The sequence below is a fragment of the Anastrepha ludens genome, chromosome 3, assembly GCF_028408465.1.
Source record: "Anastrepha ludens isolate Willacy chromosome 3, idAnaLude1.1, whole genome shotgun sequence".
Classification (NCBI taxonomy): domain Eukaryota; kingdom Metazoa; phylum Arthropoda; class Insecta; order Diptera; family Tephritidae; genus Anastrepha; species Anastrepha ludens.
Window position 1 is genome coordinate 456,967 of NC_071499.1, and position 25,714 is coordinate 482,680.

The following is a 25,714-nucleotide window of genomic DNA, read 5'->3' on the forward strand; positions in this document are numbered from 1 at the left end:
CTGAATAAATGAAACATCTAAAACATTATTTTAGATTTCGAACTAATTATTCATCTAGCTCAATTTTCTGCTTGACAAACAATTGTAGTGTACAAACATTTGTAAAACTCTTGGTTTATTTACATAACTTTAAATTCAACACTATTTGTGGAATACATATTTAAAAAATAATAACTTTTTAGAACTTTTTACTTAAAGATCACTAAATCTCTGGGTTTTAATACATTCGATTTGAAATTTTATATATAGGTATGTATATATATTAGGGCGGGTCGATTTAAAAATCGCTCATTGCTCTGTGAAAATCGTATTCTAGGGATCAAAATAAGAAACTTTGCCGAAGGAACCATACCTCAAAACGAATTCTGATGTCCCCCAATTTGGGTCCTTCGGCAAAGTTATCTTATTTTGATCCCTAGAATATGATTTTCACAGAGCAATGGGCGATTTTTTTGCCTCCCCACAAAAGACACTAAAAGTTCGACCCTAATTGGGGGACATCAGAATTCGCTTTAGAGGTATGGTTCCTTCGGCAAAGTTTCTTATTTTGATCCCTAGAATATGATTTTCACAGAGCAATGGACGATTTTTTTTGCCTCTCCACAAATCGACCCGGCTTAATATATATATTATATAATATATTAATGATAATTTAATAATTAGTTGAACTAAGTTGTTTTTTTTCTAATTATGAAAACAAAAATCGTGCTTTACGGATCGAAATGCAAAACAAATTAATATTAAAAATGGCAGTTGACCACAAGATCAATGCACATATTTTGTTTTTTGCCTTTGATCCCTAGAATTTGAAAATCTTTTGTTCATAGATCGACAATTTAGAATAATTCAAACGAAATTTAACAATTTATGGGCCAAATAAATAGAAACATCTACATTTGCAACCCTGCTACTGCTATCTGTTTAATGCGCCTTGACTATAAACCAATTTTATGGCTGCGAGTTAAAAATTATGCGGAAATACCTTGACTTTGAAATTAATTTGAGATAAAATTTTTACATTTTAAATGTAGTCAAATTTTTTGTTTAAGAAGCATTATGAACGAATAAATTTTGTATTATTGAATTATATACAATATTTATTTTTTGCTTTTGTTAGATTTAATTTAAAAAAAATTAGTTAGTTTGGCGTTAACGACTAGGTTTTGTTTCGTTTATTTTTCTTTGAAACGCTAAGAAATGCGGATGGTTGTTCCCAGCCACGAAATGTTCTCAATGGATTATACATAAAAACTGATTATTCTTGAAAAACGAAAATAAGGTTTTATACCTGACTAGGTGCCATTGACGGAATATGGCTTCAATGTTTGGTAGCAGTAATGTATCTATGGAAATGTAATTTCAATGTAGCCCAAATCAGTAAATGAAACACGGTGTTTTTGTCATTGTTTTTATGAAGATCGGATATAAAAAGCTAAGGTGGCATCGACTCTACAAATATGTACAACAGTTTGGCCGGATATTACTGCGTTGTTTCACAGACTTTTATTTTCTGGGTACCCATCACACCGATATTACGAAAATATTGCCATATGCGCATGAAAATGATACATATTTCATATGAGAATACTTATAGGCAATAATTCCACAAATTATTTAATATAATAAAATAGAAAGATTTACATTCATTCCACTAAAATCAGCCGAACAACACTCATCCTCATTTTTTGTAGAGCAGAATAGTTCTAGAAAGAACTTGACAGCCGTTGTGTAGAACAGAGTAAATGCGATTTTATTGCAAGAAAGGAAAACATCATAATTTTAGTGCCAGTGGTTTAATTGTTGCCCAATACAGCCGAGTGTTTTCAAGAGGACACGTCTATTCCCAAGTGTGGTACTCTTATCATACGATCAATGCCTGAGACGTCTGACCTACTTGGGGCGTCTATGGCAACAAAGGTAGTTGCCATATTACCGGAAGAAGAATATATCCAGTTTCTGAGGCTGAAGATTTAGAATTGGATGAAATTCAGGAAGATGGAATTCAATATATGGCAGCGATAATTATACGAAAATTATTTATTATGGTCTGATTAAACCTAACCCAGAATTGCTTGTTAATATGAAAAAATCCATATTTAATCAACTTACTGGAAAGGAATTTAATAACATTTAACAAAATTTATATTAACAACAAAAGGGTGAGTATTTAAAGTACATTTATGGTGCAAAAATTTGTAAACGAACTCTGCTGTGATGTCTTCTTCTACCGATTTTTGTAAGTTAAGACACATTTTTTGTTCCTTACCTTTTTTCCTTTTCTTTGCGAAAGAGCTTTCGCTTACACTCTTAATCCTATGCGATCGGCGAATTTCTCTTATGGGAGTACCAGCTAGTTGGAGCAACTTTAGCTTTTCGAAGTTATTTGTCGCTTAGTGATTTTAAGGTGTTAGGGGTAGTCACAATTTTCAAAAAATTGGATTTTTTTGAAGTTTATTAAAGTATAATATCTTAAAAAATAGTGTGTGAAAATTTCAAGTGAATCCGACACATACTTTGCGAGTTATCCAACAATTAACAAAGTGCGCTCAGGCGCTCCGGAGCGTTCGAGAGCAAGTAGCTAGCAGCACACAAGTATGAAAGTGGTACAGAAGCGTTCTTACGTTAACAGTCGAGAAGGTAGGATGCTACGTAGGCAACGGCAAATCGGTATTTTGGAAGCTGCTATGACGGCTGAAGAACTATTATATGACCCAGGAATAGATGACACAGTATAAATAATTAAATAATTCGTATAACTCTACATAAATCGATAGCAAAACTTTAAGTGCGTTTTTCTCAAAACTATGTTTTATGTTTATACAGCTTTTGAAAAACATAAAAAACTCGTGTCTGATCGAAGGATTTTTTTCTTCAAAAATTTCGATTTTTTAAACAATTAATACTTGGTTTTTTCTCGAAAAGCTGAAAAATATTTCTTGAGACCGCCATATTGTTAATTTTGACAAAAAAAAAACTTCGACCAAGCACAAGATTATCTATTAATAAAACTAATTTCTCTTGTCCGATTTATTAGATGAATCTCCAAAGACTTGTGATGATCACCGCATGAGACTTCTCATCATTTGAAAATCATCATTTTTCGGGCCCCTGACTACCCCTAACCCCTTAAAGCAAATATGGATATTAGAAAGCACAGAATTCGTTGAAACTGATTTATTGATCTCGTCTCTACTGATCCTGGAATTATTTCCTTTCTTCTTATAGACCTCTTGCCGCCAAACATTTTAATGACATCTTACCGCCTCTGTTGACTGGGATTTCCTGAAGTCGAATGGATGCTGATAAAATACCTATAATTTCTGTATAAGGAAAAGAAAAATATGGCACCGCAGGACTTGAAGCTGAATCATTTATGAAAGAGTTCGAGTCTTCTCTTCCACTTTAACACATGCGCTACAGTCTATTTTATTGTTTGTTCGATTCGCTGAGCATTTATTTTACCACATGAAATATGGCAAATCCCTCACGTGAGTTGGTGTGTGACTATCATTCGGAAGTGCACAGTTCGAAATCCGCTTTGTGCACGAAACACTAAATGGCAGAAAACGCTTTCTCTAATAGCGATCGTCATGAATTAACTTAAAGTGTCTCAAAATTTCTGATTTGAGTTCCATGAACAACCATGATTGAGTGAACAGATAGATCTTGCTTGAATTAGTTCGCTGTAGCCGTAATATTAATAGTAATAACACTACTACTAATACTATTGCAAGTGTTGACTAGTAATAAATAAATGGGCAATAAAAAGTAAGTAATTTAGTTTAATTTTTTTTTAAAGGTAAGAAATGCAGATCTTGCGCGGCAGGTCAATTCACAATAGGGCGAACATTTGTCGAATGTTGTTCGATCGTAATTCACAATACCAAAATAAAATATTAAAGGTATCTTCTACTGCCAGCCGATATTCGCAATTTATTAATATATATTATACATACATATGTATATAATTGGCTCGTACACCCTTGGATGTTTGGTGAACTCTTTCCTCCACATGTGGCGTGCGTCATGATGTTGCTCCAGAAATGTGGAAACCTACATTTTTTGTGTACTCCGAGAGGCAAACGGTTTTTATGATACGCTTTTTCATAGCAGAAATACACTTTGAGGTTTGCCTGCCGAGGGACGACCGCTATTAGAAAAAAAAATTTCTATTGTTTGATGTTCATGTACCGAGATTCGAAATTACGCACTTCCGAATGGTAGTCACGCCCTATCCATCCGGCTACGGCGGCCAATATATATACATACATATACTATACGCGCTCGAATATCGCTCATTGCTTAACTGCTTAAATGTTTTCTATATTTGATGCTTCATGCATGGAGATTCGGACCTGTGAACAGTGGTCGAAATGAGCAATCTAGCGGGATTTTATAAAAAATTAAAGTTGTGAAATGCCGCCAATATTTTTTTTTTTCTCTTCTTAATTGGCGCGATAACCGCTTACGCGATTTTGGCAGAGTTTAACAAAGCGCGCCAGTCGTTTCTTTCTCGTGCTAGCCGGCGCCAATTGGACACACCAAGTGAAGTCAAATCCTTCTCCACCTGATCTTTCCAACGCAGAGGTGGCCGCCCTCTTCCTCTGCTACCACCAGCTGGTACCGCATCGAATACTTTCAAAGCCGGAGCGTTTGTATCCATTCGGACGACATGACCCAATCAACGTAGCCGCTGGATCTTTATTCGCTGCGCTATGTCTATGTCGTCGTAAAGCCCATACAGCTCATCGTTCCATCGTCTGCGATATTCGCCGTTGCCAACGTGCAAAGGTCCAAAAATCTTACGCAGAATCTTTCTCTCGAACACTCCAACCGTCGCTTCATCGGATGTTGTCATCGTCCAAGCTTCTGCGCCATACGTTAGGACGGGCATGATGAGAGTCTTGTAGAGTGTTAGTTTTGTTCGTCGAGAGAGGACTTTACTGCTTAGTTGCCTACTTAGTCCAAAGTAGCACTTGTTGGCAAGAGAGATTCTTCGTTGGATTTCAAGGCTGACATTGTCATCGGTGTTAATGCTGGTTCCTAACTTTACGAAGTCCTTTACAACCTCAAAATTATAACTGTCCACAGTGACGTGGGTGCCGATACGCTAGTGCGCCGACTGTTTGTTTGAAGACAGGAGATACTTCGTTTTGTCCCCGTTCACCACCAGACCCATTCGTTTTGCCAGTTTGGAGAAGGCAAAACTAACAGCGCGGTTGTTAAGGCCGATGATGTCAACATCATCGGCATACGCCAACAATTGTACGCTCTTATAATATATTGTGCCTGAGCGATTAAGTTCTGCGGCTCGTACGATGCTCTCCACATCAGATTAAAGAAGTCACACGACAGCGAGTCACCCTATCTAAAACCTCGTTTGGTATCAAACGGCTCCGAGAGGTCCTTCCCAATTCTGACGGCACTGCTGATGTTGAGCAACGTTATCTTGCAAAGCCGTATTAGTTTTGTGGGGATACCAAATTCAGACATCGCGGCATACAGATAACTCTTCTTCGTACTGTCGAATGCAGCTTTGAAATCGACGAAAAGATGGTGTGTGTCGATTCTCCTTTCGTGGGTCTTTTCCAAGATTTGGCGTATTGTAAATATTTGGTCGATGGTAGACTTTCCAGGTCTAAGGCCACACTGATCAGGTCCAATCAGTTGGTTGACGGTGGGCTTCATCCTTTCACACAATACGTTCGCTAGAACCTTATAGGCGATATTTAGAAGACTAATCCCGCGGCAATTGGCACAGTTGCAGGATCGCCCTTCTTATGGATTGGGCAGAGCACACTTAAATTTTATTTCTTTGCCTAACCAATAATCCACTGCAGAGATTAACCCTATCTATTTTGTTCTGCTTTGCATATTCGCACAGCTGTGAGTCAGAACGTTAATGTATTAACGTTCTGTGTGAGTTTTCAAACAAAACAAGAGTTGCGCCAAGTGCAGATTAAAATTTTCTCACCTTTTTACGATAGGCAAACTCGCTACATTAATAAACAAATTCATTTTTAGTTTAAAGTTAAAGGAATGAAATAACTAAAAAAATGCGGATTTGTGATATACATATGTGTATATTTTTTAATTACAAATTGTAGTCAAAGTTAACACTTGTATTACCTACTGCGAGTTTTACGAAATTCGACCGTATTCAAGCAAATCTTTATTTTTTTTATTAATGTGATTCGTTGTGATCGTAAATATGCAAAATCGGCTGCTTACTTTTAATGCTATTCAACTTTCTAATTATTTTCTATTCGACCGATCTTGTGATGACATCTTTATCTAAAGCACAGTTATTGAAAAAAACTGTTTTTGGGTAAAGAAATATTGCAACTTCTTTTTGAAAAATATATCACATATGAAGAGCTTAACTTATATGGAAGCGACCCCGATTGTGACTGAAAAATTAATAAAATTTAGTATAAATAAGTTATAAAATAAAAACAAAAAATAAAAAAAATTTTTTTCTATTAGATACTTTAATCTTACATCTAGCAAATAAAACCCATTTTGTTACGAGTTTTACGAAATTCGACCGTATTCAAGCAAATCTTTATTTTTTTTATTAATGTGATTCGTTGTGATCGTAAATATGCAAAATCGGCTGCTTACTTTTAATGCTATTCAACTTTCTAATTATTTTCTATTCGACCGATCTTGTGATGACATCTTTATCTAAAGCACAGTTATTGAAAAAACTGTTTTTGGGTAAAGAAATATTGCAACTTCTTTTTGAAAAATATATCACATATGAAGAGCTTAACTCATATGGAAGCGACCCCGATTGTGACTGAAAAATTAATAAAATTTAGTATAAATAAGTTATAAAATAAAAACAAAAAATAAAAAAAATATTTTTCTATTAGATACTTTAATCTTACATCTAGCAAATAAAACCCATTTTGTTAACATTGTATAATAGAGCATTAAAAATATACCACTGCAAGTACTGTAAATTTTTTTTTTTTCGAGATATGAATTAAATTCCGCTAGATCGACTATTTCGACCACTGTACCGCGCACTTCAGAATGGTAGTCACGCACTAACCCCATTCGGCTACGTCGGCCGCCTGCGTGCCTTATATATGTATATGTATATTATATATAATTGGCGCGTACACCCTTTTTGGGTGTTTGGCCGAGCTCCTCCTCCTATTTGTGGTGTGCGTCTAGATGCTCTTCCACAAATGGAGGGGCCTACAGTTTCAAGCCGACTCCGAACGGCAGATATTTTTTATGAGGAGTTTGTCAAAATTACCTCTACCAAAAAAAAATTGAATAACTTTTTTTCTTTTTAAGTTATCTGTTCCATTTTTGTTTTAATTTGCAGATTGATCTTTAAAATTTATTAAAATGGATAACTGGGACACGCAAACAAGAATTTGGATAGTCCGCCGCTATCATGCACTGGAGTCCGTAGTTTTGGTACAGAGAGAGTACAGGCGGATGTTTGGCGGCGATCCCCCGAGCAGATGGACCATAATGAGACTGGTGAATAATTTTGCTGAGCAAGAAACAGTCGCAAGAAGGCCTTATCATCCAAACCCACCAGTTCGGACGGAGGAAACGATCGCTGCTGTAGCTGCAGCTATACAAAGCAATCCAAGGGTTTCAACAAGAAGCTTATCTGCTCAACTTGGTGTCAGCCGACAGTCTTTGCAAACAATAATGCACAAAGATTTAGACTTATTTCCCTACAAAATTCAAATGGTTAACAAACTGAATGCAGCAGACTTGCCGATTCGCCTGGAATTTTGCCAGAAGATCCTGCAAATGGTGGAAGAAGACCAAAACATGTTAAACTGCCTTTTCATGTCTGATGAGGCCCATTTCGATTTAAACGGCAATGTGAACAAACAAAATTGTCGAATATGGAGTACTTCTAACCCACAGATACTCCACGAGACGGAATTGCATCCTCTTCGCGTGACAGTGTGGTGTGCGGTTTCTTCACGCTGTATTGTCGGGCCTTATTTTTTTGAAGAAAATGGTCACACCGTTACGGTTACTGGAGACCGTTATTTGAAAATGCTGAAAGAATTTTTCTATCCAGAACTACGCCGAAAGAGAATTCCTTTCAACTCTGTGTGGTTTCAACAAGATGGGGCAACGTCTCACATAGCCCAGACTGTTATGACAGAGTTGCGACGAAAATTTCCCAATAAACTGATTTCAAGAAACTCCGAATTTCGTTGGCCCCCCAGGTCGCCTGACCTTACTGCACCTGACTTTTTCTTGTGGGGTTTATGTAAACAAGAAGTTTATAAAACAAAGCCAACAAATTTGGATGAACTAAAACAATCCATTCGGGCAACAATTGCGGCTATTCCTGTCGCAACTCTCAAAGCAGCAATGAACAACTTTTTACTAAGATGCCGCACTTGTGTCAACGAGCATGGGGGGCATTTAAATTCAATTATTTTTAAAACTAGTTAAGCTACATTTAATAAAATTTAATGACCTTCAACTTGAAAAAAAAATAAATGAATTCCATGCACTAAAAAAAAAGTTATTTGAGTTTCTTAATGTAGCAAAATTCATCAGCCACCCTGTATATGGTCGACTAATTTTCGAATTGACTTCAAATAATTAAAAAGTTTTCGAATTTGGCGAAAATCGTTTCAATAATTTTGCCATTTAAATGAATAAGTGCTTTTCTTAAATGGACCGATTTTCCGAAGAACCGATTTATTTTTCAAATCAATCTTAATCCAATCACGCCCAATCAACAACTGGGTCCTCCAACAACTTGGTTCCAGGCGAGCTTAACTTTCCAATGAAAACAATCAAATAGAGAGCATGGAATTAGTATTTGTTTCAAAATTTACTTACTTTTGGCCTTCTATCTCAATTCCTCAGTGAAAATTTGTTTATTACATTTTGTTCCTAGTGATGAACAACATATGATCAACATTTTATTGATCACACGCGTTGCCAACATCACGGCGGAATTTTCGGTTAAACGTGACGCTATCTCTTAAAAATTAACACTGCCGCAATTGTTGAGGCTCGAACACACTGTATGTACTTACAAAATTTGGGCCAACAGAAGTGACTACTTGCATAACATTTTAATTAGTTTGCAGGTTGCATTTATTTTAAAACAATTTCATCTATTGCTATTTATTTGTACACATGTATGAATATTATCCATAGTTAAAATCACTTTAGTGGCAAACTTAGGTAGTATGTATAAGTATATCTGAATTTCCCTAATTCCTCATGTACATAAATACCAAAAATAAATTAAATTATTTTATTGTGCTTATTTATAATTTCAATAATACTTGCAGCGAAATACATATATATGTGTGTAATTATACTCTGCGTGCCAACAGGGCTATACTTTTTCCTGGTTAACTTCACAAGACAACTGATACAAGCGATAATAAGCAATTAACGCAGCATTTATTTATTCATCGGTCATACAAATGAGCGAAGAACCTGAAAAGAGTAAAACCAAAGATTTAATAAGAAGCATAGGCCAACAAAATATCATGGAGTCGATCCCTACCTCGGACACCTCCAGCAGATGCCTGTATTAAAATATTATCTAATAAAGGGAAAGGCGTCAGTGGACAAAATTGTCCCTAACTTTGTGATCGTGTAATCTGAATAAACTAGAGCTTTAGAAAACAAAACAATTACTAATTTAAATTACAAGGACAAGTATTTGTCCGAGAGCAATGCGTCACAAAATTGCATAATTATCTCTGTGCTGGAGTGCAGTGCATCTGAAACCACAAAAATGGGATATTGCCGTTCGGAGTCATACACCGTTGCAAGTGGCTTGATTCATATTATAATATTAATATATATTACAATTACTTTTTAAATATGTCAAGTATGCAGCAGTTTTTTCTATAAAGTGTGACCAATGGGATTTTTAATATTGCGCTCACACCTGAATATTTTTTAATGTTTTCAATTCAATTCTCAACACCTTAACATTATCTGCAGCGCGTTAGCGGGAAGATCGACATGAAATAATGTGAAACTGTTCCCTTTTGTAAGAATTTATTAGTGCGTACAGACATTTGTAATTAAAATTAAAATTATAAAATTTGTTAAATTTAATTAAAATTAAGAATCAATTCTCTTTAATTAGTTTATAAATTTATCAATTGTTATGAATTAAATTCTGAGTTTTATTGTTAAAATTGTAAGTAGTTAATTTTTAAACATTAGGTTAGATACATAATTGTACTTTCTTTTTTGCCTATACTATTCATACTATTCTCATCCGAGGCTTATTTAATGGACGAGGACGATGACAACATCCGATGAAGCGACGCTTGGAGTATTTGATAGAAAGATTATGCGCAAGATTTTTTGACCTTTGCACGTAGGCAATGGCAAATATCGCAGGCGATGGAACGATGAGCTGTGTGAGCTTTACGACGACATAGACATAGCGCAACGAATAAAGAGCCAGTGGCTACGTTGACTGGGTCATGTCGTCCGAGTGGATACAAACGCTCCGGCTCTGAAAGTACTCGATGCGGTACCAGCTGGTGGTAGCAGAGGAAGAGGAAGGCCTCCTTTGCGTTGGCGCCGGTTGGCACGAGAAAGAAACGACTGGCGCACTTTGTTAAACTCTGCCAAAATCGCGTAAGCGGTTATCGCGCCAATTAAGCAGAAGATTTATACTATTAAATAAAAATCTTAGCTTGCCTAAACCACAACAGGAACAGAGTAAAAATATATCGAATGAACGCATTTGATGAGTACATTTGCCCAGAACTGGTCAATTGGAAGATCATCATAATTTTCATATTGACCGCAGCATTAAAAAAATCTGTATTTAGACACGTCTGCATGTAAGTACGTACATGCGTAATTCTTGTTTGGTATCTTTTGCCAATAAAGTTTGCCATACATACGATATTATTCTTTTTAAGGGTGTTCCCAGTAAAGATGTACATTTTTTTAAATGGTAACGGAGTTATGAATGGAGTAAAACTCCCTAAGACATTTCGTGTAAATAATACACTTTGCGCGAATTATATATACTCGTATCGCCCGTGGTCGAAGATTCGACCAATAACAATTCTCAATGTAAGTAGTAGGTTTTATTTATTTTAATATTATAGAGCAAAAATTTGCATACGCATTAAGGTTATCTTTAATATGAAAAGGACACTTCCTAGGCCAAAAATAAAGATTTTCACGAATATTTCAATATCTTAAGCTCTGTTTGCTTTTTTCGAAATAAGTATAGCAGTTTGCAAATTTTTCCTAAATTTTAAAATCGTAACTCTGGTTTACTATGTATAATAATATAATAATTATCTAAACATATACAAGAAATTTCTCTATAGGAGAATTTGTGGGATTCCTGAGCTCAAAAAGCATTTTTTTCCTGTGATAAAATATTAATTTTTTTTTCAAAGCCTGCTAGGGATTCATTAAATCATTTTAAGATTTTGAAATTTTCTTTGGTTCTTTTTATTCGTGCACAAAATATCAGATTTAAGTTTGTATGGGAGGTGCTACGCCCCATTTTTCCACTATCTACCACTTACCATAAGTACGGTATCCAGTTAAGGAAAAAACTCTACATACACCCTACTATTTTCAACTTCTAGAGAACTAGTGATAATTTTCAACATAATTTTGATGTGAAAGTTTACGACATTAATCGTTAAGAATGTTGGAAGAAAAAAAAGTTTGAAAATATTGGTAACTTATAAATTATTGGCGATAAACATAGAAATCGGTGGGAAAAAAGTCTACATACAGCTTTGGCAACTCTTAAAATACATAGGAAAACGAAGAACTTAAAGGGAAAAAAACCGTTAGTTTTCTTGATTTGCTTTATCTGTCAAGCATTACAATTATTTAAATTCAGAAAGCGATTTGTAAAACACGTTTTAACTTTAAAAATGGCAAATAGAAAAGAAATTCAGCAATCAGTTCGAAATTTGGTGGTTAATCTTCGAAAAGAAAACAAGTCTTACGGGGAAATTGCTAAAATAGTAAAATTAAGTCGCTCTAGTGCAAACTATTGTCAAAAACTATAAAAAAAAAAAAACCAACAGCCAAGAGCTGGAACACCGAAGAAGCTTTCAAGACGCGATGCCTGTAGTGTCCTTAAAGAAGTCAACAAAGATCCAAAAACAAGTGCCCCAAAACTAGCCGAATACTTTGCAAGATGTTCGAATATTTGTGTTTCATCAAGAACAATAATAAACGTTTTGCATGATGGCGGCTTTAAAAGTAGAACAGCACGCAAAAAGCAATTTATTTCAGTCAAGAATCGTCAACTTTGTCTGGATTTTGCTAAGGCTCATTTACAGAAAGGAATGGATTTTTGGAAGAAAGTTATATTTACTGATGAAAGTAAGTATAATATTTTCGGGAATGGCGGCCGAAACAAGGTTTGGCAAAAACCGAATACTGCACTTGATCCCAAAAATATTATACCTACTGTGAAACATGGTGAGGTTAGTGTTATGGTGTGGGGAGCTATGGCGGCATCTGGAGTTGGTCGATTGGTTTTTGTTGAATGCGTTATGGATAGATATCAGTATAAGGCAATATTGGAACAAAATCTGAAGTCATCTGTGAAAAGCTTGGGCCTGGGAAACCAATGGATTTTCCAACAAGACCCCAAGCATACTGCGCATATTGTTCGAGACTGGCTTCTTTATCATGCACCAAGACAGCTCAAAACACCTCCCCAGTCACCAGACCCAATTGAGCATATTTGGGACGTTTTGGAAAAATCTGCTCGCAAATATGATATCAGAAGTCGTGAAACACTGAAAACTTTCTTAACTCGGGCGTGGTCGGAAATTGCGTCCAGTATTACGGAGAATTTAGTTATGTCTATGCCACGTCGTCTTCAGGCGGTTATTGGAGCCCAAGGTGGTCCTACAAAATATTAAAAATATATTGTTTTCTTTTATTTATTTAAAAGAAATCAAATATTCTATTCGATTTTTAACACTGTATGTAGACTTTTTTCTCATGAATTTTTATTGTTTTTGTTATTTCTGTTATTGTTATGCTTTTGATTTAGCTTTTTGTTTTGTAAATAAACTTTGTTTTTGGTCCTTTAAATATTAATGCAAACGCTTTATTAATTTAGAGTAGTAGAGCTCCGCCCTTATTTTGTATTTCTAAGATATTCGTAAGGTAAATTAATAAATTTTTTCCTTAACTGTATATAATTTATGCATTCGTTTCTTTTAAGCTTGATTGGTTTTCGTCTATATGTTATATGTCACGGCTCTTTATATCGGGGTTGACATTTCTGCACAAAAGCAAGTTATTAATCGCTGCTTGTTTGATTGAAATCGGGCGAACAATATACTCAAAAGAGGCTTTAAATATTTTGGTGTAGGGTATTTATCGGGTGTTTTTTTTAAGAACTTGAGAACTTAAAATGGTAATAAAGAAAAGTAGTGTTGGAATGACGACCTCCGTAGCCGAATGGTTAGTGCGTTACTATCATTCGGAGTACGTAGGTTCGAATCTACGTGCATGAAATATCAAATTGAAGAAACAGATTTTGCTAATAGCGGTCGCCCCTCTGCAGACAATGGCAAATCCCCGAGTGTATTTCTGCCATGAAAAAGCTCCTCATAAAAATATCTGCCGTTCGGAGTCGGATTAAAACTATAGGTCCATCCATTTGTTGAACAACATCAAGACGCACGTCACAAATAGGGGGAGGAGTTCGGTCAAACACCCAAAAAAGGTGTAAGCGCCAATTATAAGTCGATTGTTAAGCGCGCTGAATGGTAAGTTACACCGCCTTGTTGGAACCATATGTCGTCGATGTTTAGTTGATAATTTGGAAAGAAAAATTCATTTAGCATGGCTCTATAGCGTTCGTCATTTACCGTAACGGCAACTCTTTCCTCAGTGCTCTATGAACTTCGCGAACAGATTTTTTTTTTTTTCAAAGTAAATTTCCACATTTGGAAGCGTTGTTCTGGCGTTAAACGATTCATGATGACTTGCCAAACCTTACTGAACGGAAATATCAACCAAGTTTGCCATGGCAAACCATAGTCATCGATATCGATAGTTCTCATGCAGCTAAAAAACACCCGATATAATGATTAATATTTATTACTATTTAAATTTTTAATTACTATACTCGTACCTGTTAAGGTATTTACCACTGATAAACAATGCTTCTGTTTACTTATTTCTGTATGTTAAAAAATTGTAATTATAGAAATTGAAAAAGAAAATGTATATTTCAAAAAATAAAAAAATTGCGGCCAACTTTCATACACTAAAGTAATAATACCATTGAAAATTTTTTCTATAAACTTAAAAAATGCAATAACCTAACTTTTTCGAACCAAGGAAGAGTTTTACGGAGAGAAATTAAATAGCTTATCATTTTATCAGCGAGGTCTATCCGAGTTTAAAAGATACAACATTTCTTAATTCGCAAAATTTATGAAGTATGCACAAATCATGCTTGAATTTTTTGTTTTTTGTCGGGACAGACTAGCAAGTACAGCACTCGGACACAATTAAGCCCTTTGTACTGCACTTGGGTTCCCTTTTTAATTTTCTTTAAATCTACTCGACTTTCGAAGAAATCTGAGTAGATCTTATGGTGCCAAGGAGGCAAGGAGCCAAGGAGTCAAGGTGGTCGCTTCTTAACACATCAGTGCCAAAGACCTCAAGGCTGTAAAAGTATAGAGTGGGAGTGCAGTTCTCTTCAAAATAACCCCACATCAGTTGAAGTCAAAAACTCACGCTGAACTCGAACTTCACACTGAATATAGTATGTAAATTCGTTCTCATAAAAGGAATGCTTCTATTTTAACTGAAATGCTCACCGGTTATCAATATATCGTCCTCTTAGTATTAAAATAGCCTATAAATTTTTTGATGTTTTGAGAAAATGAATTTCAAACTTTTTGTCGAAAGTAGCTCTCACTCAAATCTCATTATATCTGTAAATATTTATTATTTTTTGACTGACGTTTTGATCCACTTTGTGGAACTAGAATTTGACAAAATTTTGACCACATGTAAAATCGACGATGGAGAATCCAAAAATTCAATAAAAAAATAATAGCCTATGAGCACATAGGCTATTGTTATACTAAGGGGACGATATAAGGAAAACATGTACGTGCATATCTTGACATACATAGCTACAATTGTTGCTACAAAATATTACGGTAGTCCACTAATAATGCATCTATATTTTGGCTAACACCTGCGGGTAGATTTTCCATATGATCACCGAATGTGCAAATAAGTTCTCAATATTTAAAAAAGAAAAACTCTGAGAACATTTTTCGCGCTTTAAATAATAATATTTCAAATTAACATAACGCATGGGTCGAGCGGGAATAAGTATGCCATAATGGCACAATTATGTTCGCATATGTACCAGTTTTTGAACAAAAATATTTTTAAAATTGCTAACTATTATACATTTTAGTCATACATAGATTACGTAGTATTTACCTATAAAATAACAGTTCCATCCACAGCACTCATTCGTAGCATTACGATTTCATAGACCAAAAACTATTTTTAGATTTAGGACCCGTTGACGTCGATGGCATGGATAATTTATTCGTATCTGAGCAACGGTGAACACAAACAAACGATGTTACTTCATTGTTTTTATTGCCTGGAACTACATCTTCATGTGATGCCACACTAGTCTTCGAAGCAAATACCCCAGAAGATGTAGGTGAGTAACAAAGGTTTTTCTTATGAAGGAAAGACTGGTTACGGGTCAACAGTGTGCTTCCTATTTTATAATCTCGCAAACTTTCATTGCAACTGGCACCGCTACTACTTCCGCTACCACTAAATCCGCTATCCAAATCACCTTCATCAAACTCGGGATTGTTGGACGAATTATGAGGCCGGTCTTTAAGATCCATTGAATGAAATGTAACTGATACATTTTCAAGGCTATTATTTGAGAAATCATGGGATTGGCCTGATGAGAGTAATGAAGATGAATCACCTCCAAGCAAACCAAACCGCCGTGGTTTTTGCGGTAAATTTGGCGATGAAGAAGAAACCGTTGAAGGCGTTGAGATATTTCCGATAGCTACAGAAATGTCAACCTTCCCTGTGGTATCCTCCATGTCCTGCCTATTGTTAGGACTTAGGTTTAGTGGACTAGGAGGCATAATTAAAGCTTCCAGAGATAAATTTAGCTCATCCAGTACACGAAAGTGGTTGTGTTGAACTCGACGAAGCTCTTCTTTTACATTATTAGCAGCGGAAACTTCAATACGATTATCGGAAAGAACTTTTCTAATCTTTTGCTCGTTTACTTCTTCGTACAGGTTTTCCGTTGTTCCATATCGAGTTGTATAAGTATGGCGATCTTCCACACATGGAGACGGAGACGGAGATGGAGACAAAGATATAGATTGTCCAGCAATTGATTTGGAACGAAAACCTTTTGAGAGTAAAGTACGAATGGAGTTGCGATGTGCATTCTTAGAAGTTTCCACGTTATTGGAACGCATTGTCGTAGTGTTTAACATTTGCCCATTATTCCGCGGATTATTTGAATGACATTTTACAGATCCTGGTTCATAATATGCGTAGGAGTAGACATGATTCATTGATCCAGCTCCTCTGAGCATCTCAATGTCATGTTTCGGCACTTCAAGAGGTTGTGTTATCTGCGAACAGTGCGGTAGTTCTGCCGCCGAAGTAACTACACTAGCAGCGAACCCGTAATCCAAAGAAGATGCAGAGGAAGGCGGTCTATTACTCTGCGCAGGTTCAAAACGTTCCATTGTAGCGGTAATGTTACGCGGCCAATTCACCTATTATAAAAAAAGAACACGATTAGGAATGTTATATTATGTTTATATATGCGAAGTTATCACCCCATTTGATTTTAAAAAGAAAGGGAGGTGGGCCAACAAAACATCGGCAAGAAAAAAGGATTAATAGAGATATTTTTAATAAAAGAATCCAAAATCGCTTTGGTCTCTTATTTTTTATTATAAAATATATATTAAAACGCATTTTGCATGCATATTAGTCGCTTTTGTCTTACTACTGCCAGTCAATTGTGCCGTTTGGGTTAAAATTCCACCACTGTTAAACTATCACCGAAAACCTGGTTCTAAATAAATTGATGTATCTCTTTGCCTTTCTCCCATATTAATATTATTTATTCACACAAACTAACGAACTAATTTAATTAGTTTTAAGTCTAACGGGGAGATTAATTATCGCAATCTGAATCGATAATCCCGCATATGCGAACATAATTTTATATTACTATGCGAATAAGAGCTCATATTTATTCAGCTGTAATTGCAAACATATTCTTTTTTAATTAAAAGGGCGTTACCATCGCAGTAGTGTCATAGAACTTATTTATTTATGTGTTGTATTATATGGTGAGTAAATGTTTAGTTCAAACTTAACTATTCACTCACCTGATGAGATCTTTCTACATTTCTATTGCATCGACGTCCATGTCCCTTTCTCCGCCGGTCAGCAGAATTGGACTCACCAGAATAGCTATCACAACATGCGCCTGAAAGCATATTGTTACCACGATCAAATTCCCTTGCTACGTTCGAATGTGGTATACACAGCTCTAAGTTATCAAGATCTTCCGAAGGGATGAAATCTCGAGCACTACTCCCACTGCTCTGGCTTCGGTAATTCCTTTTGGTGGTCTTTAAATTATTTGACTTTTCTGCAAAATCTGGATTCAATGTGCGATTCTGCAGTATATCATGCGTATAATTATCATCACTAATTTCTGATGCGACAAAGTTCCCAGGAGCTATCACTTTAGAAGTCTGCATTTTGGAAGCGTTTGCAAATTTTGGTGATTCCGAGGTTTGCAGTTTGGCAAATCCTGGGTATATCTCGTTCTGCATTTGGTAGTTGGTGTGTATTTAATTTTATTTACAATGTGAACCGTTTAGTTACTTTCATATGCGCTATGTAGGTACGTAATATAACAGTGAGCCAAAACAAAAGCGGGGCTCTCAATCGGTATTTCTTTACAGGCAAATAATTCCGCCACTAAAAAATGATAAGCAAATAAAAGACATTGCATTTTACAGTTTTTTCTTGATTGTAGAAAACATATGTGTGATGACAATATGCTTTTATTGCAGCTTCTAGCCGCTTTTAAGTGCAGTGATCTCTTGTTTGCTTCTTTTGGCAATGATGGGTAGAGATAAATACTTTTCCAAGGGCAGATAGTACTTTTAATACGATTCGTGTTCTAAGTAAGCTAAAATCAGGATTAAAAATATGTGATCTAATTGCTCAGGGACTACCATGTAAAAGTGATGAATTCAGATATATTTTTGAGCCTTCTGATGTAGATCTTGTGTGGGGATCTGAAATACGCAGTTACTGCAATACAATTTCGAGTGTCCGCAATTTAATTTTTCAATAGCTGGAGGAAGATCCTGAATATTAAATGTAAATCGCTAAAAATTAAATGACTTGTAAAAAATCGGTTATTAGTGCTCTAAAAGAAGTTTTGTTTCTAAAAAAATTGCCCTCGCTATCACTCGCACTTCAAATATGCGTTTTCTTTACAATAGCAATCCTATTTATTTATTTAAAAAATAAAGTCCAATAAATAATTAAAAATTCCAATAACACCGATCAACCGCAGACAACCGAACTGCGTCCTGACCATTTTCTTGTACGAGCGATTGCGAGAAAAAACTGAGCTAAAGCACAGATTAGCCGCGATATGCAAAAGTAAGTGACGAAACAGAATGAAATACAGGTGCACTTAATGATGAGAATACTGATATGAAACTTAAGGCCGATACGTCAAAAATCTTAAATATAATGGCCCGATCAATTTAAGGATAAAAATAAGACAGACCTTATTAGAGACGGTGAAAAAAATATCCCACCGAAAAATTTGAACACTAGAATTGAATGATTTGTGAAACAATTAATAAAAATAATGACTCAAAGCGGTGATTGCTGCATACTCAATAGAGCTTTGATGACCAACTGACATCTGATTTGGCCTTTGAGAATATACGCAAATATTCCTGGTGCTTTTTATATCCACCTTCAGCATAATAACGCAAAACTCCATAATAGGCGAAACATCAAATTTAAAAAAAATATACTTTTAGCGCCCACAAGGGCTGCGATGACTTTTTTTAGCTCGAATATTCTTAAAACTTTTTGTTCCTGTGTCTGGCGCTGTCTCTGCTACCTTTCTGAAAGCTTTATTATGCATTATTTAATTGTTATTTACTGTTACCCCCAATATTTCAACTTTACTTGAAAAATTTTTAATTTTCAGGCAATCAAAAATGCATAACTAAATTGTTTCAAATGTCCTGCTATCAATACTTCGTCGAAAAATCATCTCTCCGGGTGTTTGGACACAGAGATTTTTTTTTCCGATTTTCTACTATCGAAAAAAATGGATCAAAGAAGTTGTATCAATTTTTTTGTAAAAAATGGAATTAAGTGCTCAAAAAAGCTTGAAATGTTGACAGTGGCATACGGTGAAAGCTCTGAGTAAAAAAAAGGGTTACAAATGGTACAAGCTTTTCACAGTATGTCGAGATGTGAATGACGACGCTCGCTCTGGACGCACCAGCACATCAACAAACGATGAAAATGTTGTGAAAGTGAACAAAATTGTTATGGAGAATCGTCGATTCACAATTAGAGAAGTTGCTGAGGATGTCGACATATCGGTTGGCTCGGAAATTTTGTGCATGAAGCATGTGGCAGCGAAGTTCGTTCCAAAACTGCTGAATTTTGACCAAAAACAACGTCGCATGAGCATCGCTGAGGAATTGCTGAATGACGGCAACGATGATCCAGATTTGCTTAGAAGGGTTATAACTGGTACCGAATCATGGGTATATGGTTATGGCATCGGAACCAAAGCCCAATAGAAGAGTCCATAAAAAAATAATATCGAAAGTCGAATGTACGTAGCCCGCGAAAACTCTAAACCTTCACCTTATTTTTTGAACAGATCTCGTACTTCTATTAAGACTCAAGATATTTAGAAAAAATCAAGTATAATATGTAGCTACTCAAAATTATCTTATTCACAGATTCTTGTGTGTTGGCAGTTGAGAATACCAAGCTGAACAACACTGAAGCTTCCATTAAACGATTTTCAACTCTGCAAAGGGTAATGTTAATAAACGGCAACATGCAGTAAGCCCACGAGATTTTTCGCGCGTTGTTGTTGTTGTTGTAGCAGCATAAACATTCCCCATATTTACATACGGGGATTGCTGCTGGAGTGACAGTCCTTGGCCGGATATAAATCCGGGTCGTTTCGGTAACGTAGAACCGACTGTAGTGGAAACGTATTAAAGCGTATTTTCTAGCGATTTAGGTTCGTTAAATCCAGAAATTTCAATATTTTTGTATTTTTTTTAAATGTTTACTATGCCAAAGATATTTGATACTTATTCATAAATAAAAAAGAATATGGACCAGCTATTCTAATTATAAACATTTATTTTGTACGCTAAAGCCAAGGTCCGAGTACTTTTAATAATAGAATTTTAACAATATATAAGGTAAAAAACTTTAAATTAAATGCTCAAGCAATAAAAAGAGATTATGATTGAAAATTGCTCCTTTTCGGTGTTTATATAATCATTATTGGCGCTTCCATCTTTTGTTTGCCAATTCCAGTGATTTTTTTGTCTTTTAAAATCAGAAATGGTGATATAGGTAAATGATTTGCAATTAGTTTTCATTGAAATAACTCAAATACAAAAACAAACTTAGAAGAATATACAGCACAATGTGCCAAACTATAGTGAAGTTGCTGAAGGCATTTGGAAGGCAAATACAGTCGAACTTCTCTACAGTGAACTTCCATATAATGAAGCTCTCCTTATAATGAACTGGTTTCGAAGACACTGCTTTTTCGTTCTACTTTCGGTGTATTTTTGTCTCCTTGTAATGAATTTCTATATAGTGAAGTTTTCTATATAATGAACAAATTTTACAGCTGGAAATTCAAGCGTCCTAAGTTTTTGTCTCCATATAGTGAATTTTTTCAAAAGTTTTCTGTTGCAAAAAATTACAGTTAGATGTGGACAAACTGTAATGAGGGGAATCCCAAAATTAAAACAGAAAGAGCTGAGCTATTACAGTTTTATTCAGTGATTGAAGTTAAAATGACGCATCGAAGCAGCATTTCGCTTGAAAAAAAGTTATTAATGATTAACAAAGTTAATGAAGGAAAGAAAAAAAAAAAATATATTGCCAATGAATTCGGAGTTCTTCCCAGCACTTTATCAAATATTTTAAAAAATAAGGAAGTGATTTTAAAAAATGCGGAGGATTTGGTAGTAAATACCAAACGCAAAAGACTTCGACCTTGTCATTTTGAGGATATTGACGAAGCAATGCTGAAATGGTTACTCGTTGCACGTGGTAGGAATCTCCCTTTATCTGGACCATTATTGAAGCAAAAGGGCAAAGATTTTGCGAAAGCACTAGGACACCACGAATTTGAGGCAAGTATAGGTTGGTTAGACAAGTTCAAAAGTCGGCATGGCGTTATTCAAAAGACATTATGTGGGGAAAGTGCTGACGCCAACATAGAAAACGGTGATGAATGAGTAACGAACGTCTTACCAAAATTAATTGAAAATTACAACATTAACGACATTTTTAATGCCGACGAGACTGCTTTGTTTTTCAAATGCTTGCCAACTAAAACACTGGCATTCAAAAATGAAAAATGCTTTGGTGGGAAGCAAAGCAAGGAGAGAATAACTGTCCTGGTGGGAAGCAATATGACTGGATCAGAAAAGCTAAAATTGCTGGTAATCGGAAAGGCCAAAAATCCGAGGTGCTTCAAGGGAATAAAATCTTTAGGTGTCGATTATGAGCTTAACAAAAAAGCATGGATAACCAGTGAGATTTTTACGAAATGGATTGTAAAACTCGAGAAAAAATTTTGTGATCAAAACAGAAAGGTGTTGTTTTTTGTTGATAACTGCACTGCCCACCTTAAAGATGTAAGAGACAAGTTGAGAAACATTCATCTCGCTTATTTTCCTCCCAACATGACTTCGTTACTGCAACCAATGGACCAAGGCATTATCTACAACATGAAACAACATTACAGAAAACGAATTTTAACGAATATATTGACTCAAGTGGATGAGGGAAATTTTGTTATGGCCATAGACTTGCTGCAAGCAGTTCGAAATCTTAGCAATGTATGGAATGTCTATGTTAAACCAGAAACAATTGCCAACTGTTTTAAAAAGGCTGGATTTTCAAAAGATGCTATGCAGATTCCATTTGAGCATTGGGATGAAGAGGACCTTCTTTCAATATCGGATTTGGCTGCTTTACAGTCTTCATTTAAAAAAGTAGCAAATATCGAAGCATCGTTTGATGACTACGTAAATGTTGATAATGGTGTGCAGACTTGGGACAACCCATGCGAAGAAGATATTCTCAACAGCATTTTTGAAAGTCGCGGAGTTCCAGCTGAACCTGGTAAACATTTATCTTTTTATAGTCAAACGAAAATTTAATATGTAAATATTATTTCAGATAACGATGAATACGATTTGACCGTTGAAGAATTGGCAGAAACTGAGGAGGCATTACCTACGTTGATACAAGCTGCTTCATCCATTAGCGTAATTAGAACCTTTGTGGAAATGAGGAGTGACGTGCCGATTAATGTTTTCTACTCTCTACATGATTTGGAAGCTTTTATTGAAAATGAAAAATGGAAGACTGTAATTCAAACCAAACTCACTGATTATTTTAAATAAAATTACATAAAAAATCAATGTTTCTTTATAATGAAGTTTCTATATAGTGAAGTGATTTTCAGGTCCCGTGCGAATTCACTATATGGAAGTTCGACTGTAATTGCAAAACTATTATTCCCGGAGTTATAAAGATTGTCTAACAACCCATCACTAACAGCTTTACTGGGTTTCATTAAATAAATCGTTAAAGGCATTACTAAAGCCAACCCATCCTCATTTCGAAGTTTTTTTGGCATTTTTTTTTTTTTAATTTTTAACGTTAAATTTCCCTATTAATTCTTATCGATAATTTATGAGAAAAAAAAATATAAATCAAAAATTGGTATATTTGCTACATTTGTGTGGATTAATTTTTTATATTGGTTCAGACACTTAGGCCGGGCCGTAGAGAGCATATCCGGGCCCCGGGGGAAAATTGCAAATGCGGGCCCTTTCCAATTATGTCTACTTCATATAATTCAGAATTACTCTCGAGTCTGGCCCCTCTGAGAACTCCGGGGCTCCGACCCCATGTGTTCTCCCATCACTTCTTTTGGGAGAAATATTACGAATTTTTCAATGAAATTCACAGGAGATGTTCACTTCGTGCTTATTTTGCTAAAACTAGCACCAACACTATTCTGTTAATAATAGTTTTTAAGTTATTTGTTGATAAAGTTTGTCTTTTATCTTCACCAAATTTTGATAGAATAAGTGCATTTATCACATTTATTTTAATAAATATTGAAACTATATTAACATACACATACGTTTTTAACTCTTTTTATTTATTTATACCACAAATTAACCATTTATATTGCATTTTTAAGTTGCTAACTCCAAATATGCCAGCTAAATTTACAATAACTGAAAAGCATGGCTGAATGGAGTGCTGCCAGAAGCAAAAAATAAAAAAAATAATAGAATGCCATTGAAAACGAAGCAACATAGGAACATAATTTCCACACACTCTTTTCTGTTAGAATAATGAAGGAATGGGGGTTTACAACCTCTAAAGTGTATATATTGAGTTCATAAATACAATAAATATAATATCGATATGATTTTCGAAATACAGTTCCGCTTCACGTAAAACTCCGATGTGCAGCGGAGACGGTGTTTGACTATTAAGGGTGATTTTTTTTGCAGTGCGGCCGAAGGCCGCCTACGAAGAAAAAAGTTGTACGCAAAATGTTTTAATTATTCTTTTTTATATATAGATATTTAATATATAAAAAAATCGCGCGATTTTTTATTCCAAATTTTCGCCTGCGGCGCTTTTTTTTTCTTTTTTTTTAAATATATATATGTATAATATAGTGAAAATTTGGAATTAAAAATCGCGCGATTTTTTATTCCAAATTTTCGCCTGCGGCGCTTTTTTTTCTTTTTTTTTTTAAATATATATATGTATATATATATATCATATATTCATAATATAGGGAAAATTTGGAATTAAAAATCGCGCGATTTTTTATTCCAAATTTTCGCCTGCGGCGCTTTTTTTTCTTTTTTTTTTTAAATATATATATGTATATATATATATCATATATTCATAATATAGGGAAAATTTGGAATTAAAAATCGCGCGATTTTTTATTCCAAATTTTCGCCTGCGGCGCTTTTTTTTTCTTTTTTTTTAAATATATATATGTCTATATATATATATCATATATTCATAATATAGTGAAAATTTGGAATTAAAAATATATATATCATATATATATGTATATCATATATTCAAAATGCATACAATCAAACATACTTTACTGAAAATCAAGCATTAATATATATATGTATATAAATATATACATATATCCATAAATATACCTATATATATATATATATATATATATATATGAATAGACGTATATAATATAGAAATAATTTGTAAAATTTTGTATTTCTAGTCATTTATTATCTTCTAAAATTGTTTATTTATACGATGTCTGGCAGCACTTCGGCTGGTTGTAGTAACCAAAATAGGAGGATTCTTGGTCAATTTTACAATTTTTAAACTCAAATAACTTAAAAACTATAAGCCTCCGGTAGGTTCTGTTTTCAGTTTTAAGATGGGGATACACCCCTCTACCCCCCCTTATACCCCTTTTTTTAAAAGGGGCGGGAGAACAAACGGGGATTTCCCCAACAAAACTCTCGAGATCATAATGGAAAGCCAACTCAATAAACCATTTAGTTTTCTTTCAGAAAGTAAACAGAATATTCTTAAAGAATATCTTTAAGCAAATCTTCTAGAATTTTCTTTCAGAAACTGGCCAAAATACTCAAAGAAATCTTTTAGGATTCCTAAGAACACGTACAGGTAATACATTACAGAGTTCGTGCTAATCTCACCACACGAGTTTCATTCAAAATTCGTAAAGAAATCCTTACAGATATCGGAAATCATTTTCTTAAATTTCGGAAAATTTGGTGTGCAATTTACTCTCCATACATATATTTTTGACAAACATACATATATACATATGCACATACATATGTATGTTTGGCATGGTGAACTAAGCATACATATCTATGCACAAATGTAGGATTAAACGGCATTTACATCGTTGATGTATTATTAAACCAGCAACTTACCTTTACACTGATACTATTATTAACTGAATAGCGTAGAGTTAATTTTAGTGAAAGAAAATCTGCATTAACATTTTAAGTGAATTTCATTGAAAAATTCTTAATGCTTCAAAGAGCGAATGGTACATCTTAAAAAACACTCACCGTTAGTATATTATAGACAAAGTTTTATTGTATGTAACAGAAATATATATTGCCCAATCGGATTATCATTTTATTTCACAAGTCTATCAAGTATTCTACAATCTTAATTTCATTCAATAAATCTAATAATTCACAACATCCGCAAATGGTTGTACAAAAATTCAACTGGAAAATTGAGATGCAATCATCGATGTTGCCATACTTATGTTCATGCCTGACACGAAGGCGAATTC

The 25,714-nt window shown here is 34.8% G+C and overlaps 1 protein-coding gene across 2 annotated transcripts; it reads right to left on the bottom strand.

Moving 5' to 3' along the window:
* Window positions 1–9,254: 9,254 nt before the first annotated feature.
* LOC128856778 (putative mediator of RNA polymerase II transcription subunit 26) lies at window positions 9,255–25,714 on the bottom strand. Of its 2 annotated transcripts, none has more exons than XM_054092095.1 (4): window positions 25,482–25,714; window positions 17,421–18,021; window positions 15,463–16,796; window positions 9,255–9,456 (listed from the first exon to the last, which is right to left on the bottom strand). In XM_054092095.1, exons 2-3 carry the CDS (start codon window positions 17,871–17,873, stop codon window positions 15,504–15,506), a joined length of 1,746 nt encoding a protein of 581 aa, XP_053948070.1. In that variant the 5' UTR covers window positions 17,874–18,021; window positions 25,482–25,714; the 3' UTR covers window positions 9,255–9,456; window positions 15,463–15,503. The 2 variants fall into 2 exon arrangements, with proteins under 2 accessions (XP_053948070.1, XP_053948071.1); XM_054092096.1 differs by lacking the exon at window positions 25,482–25,714 and adding an exon at window positions 23,513–23,911.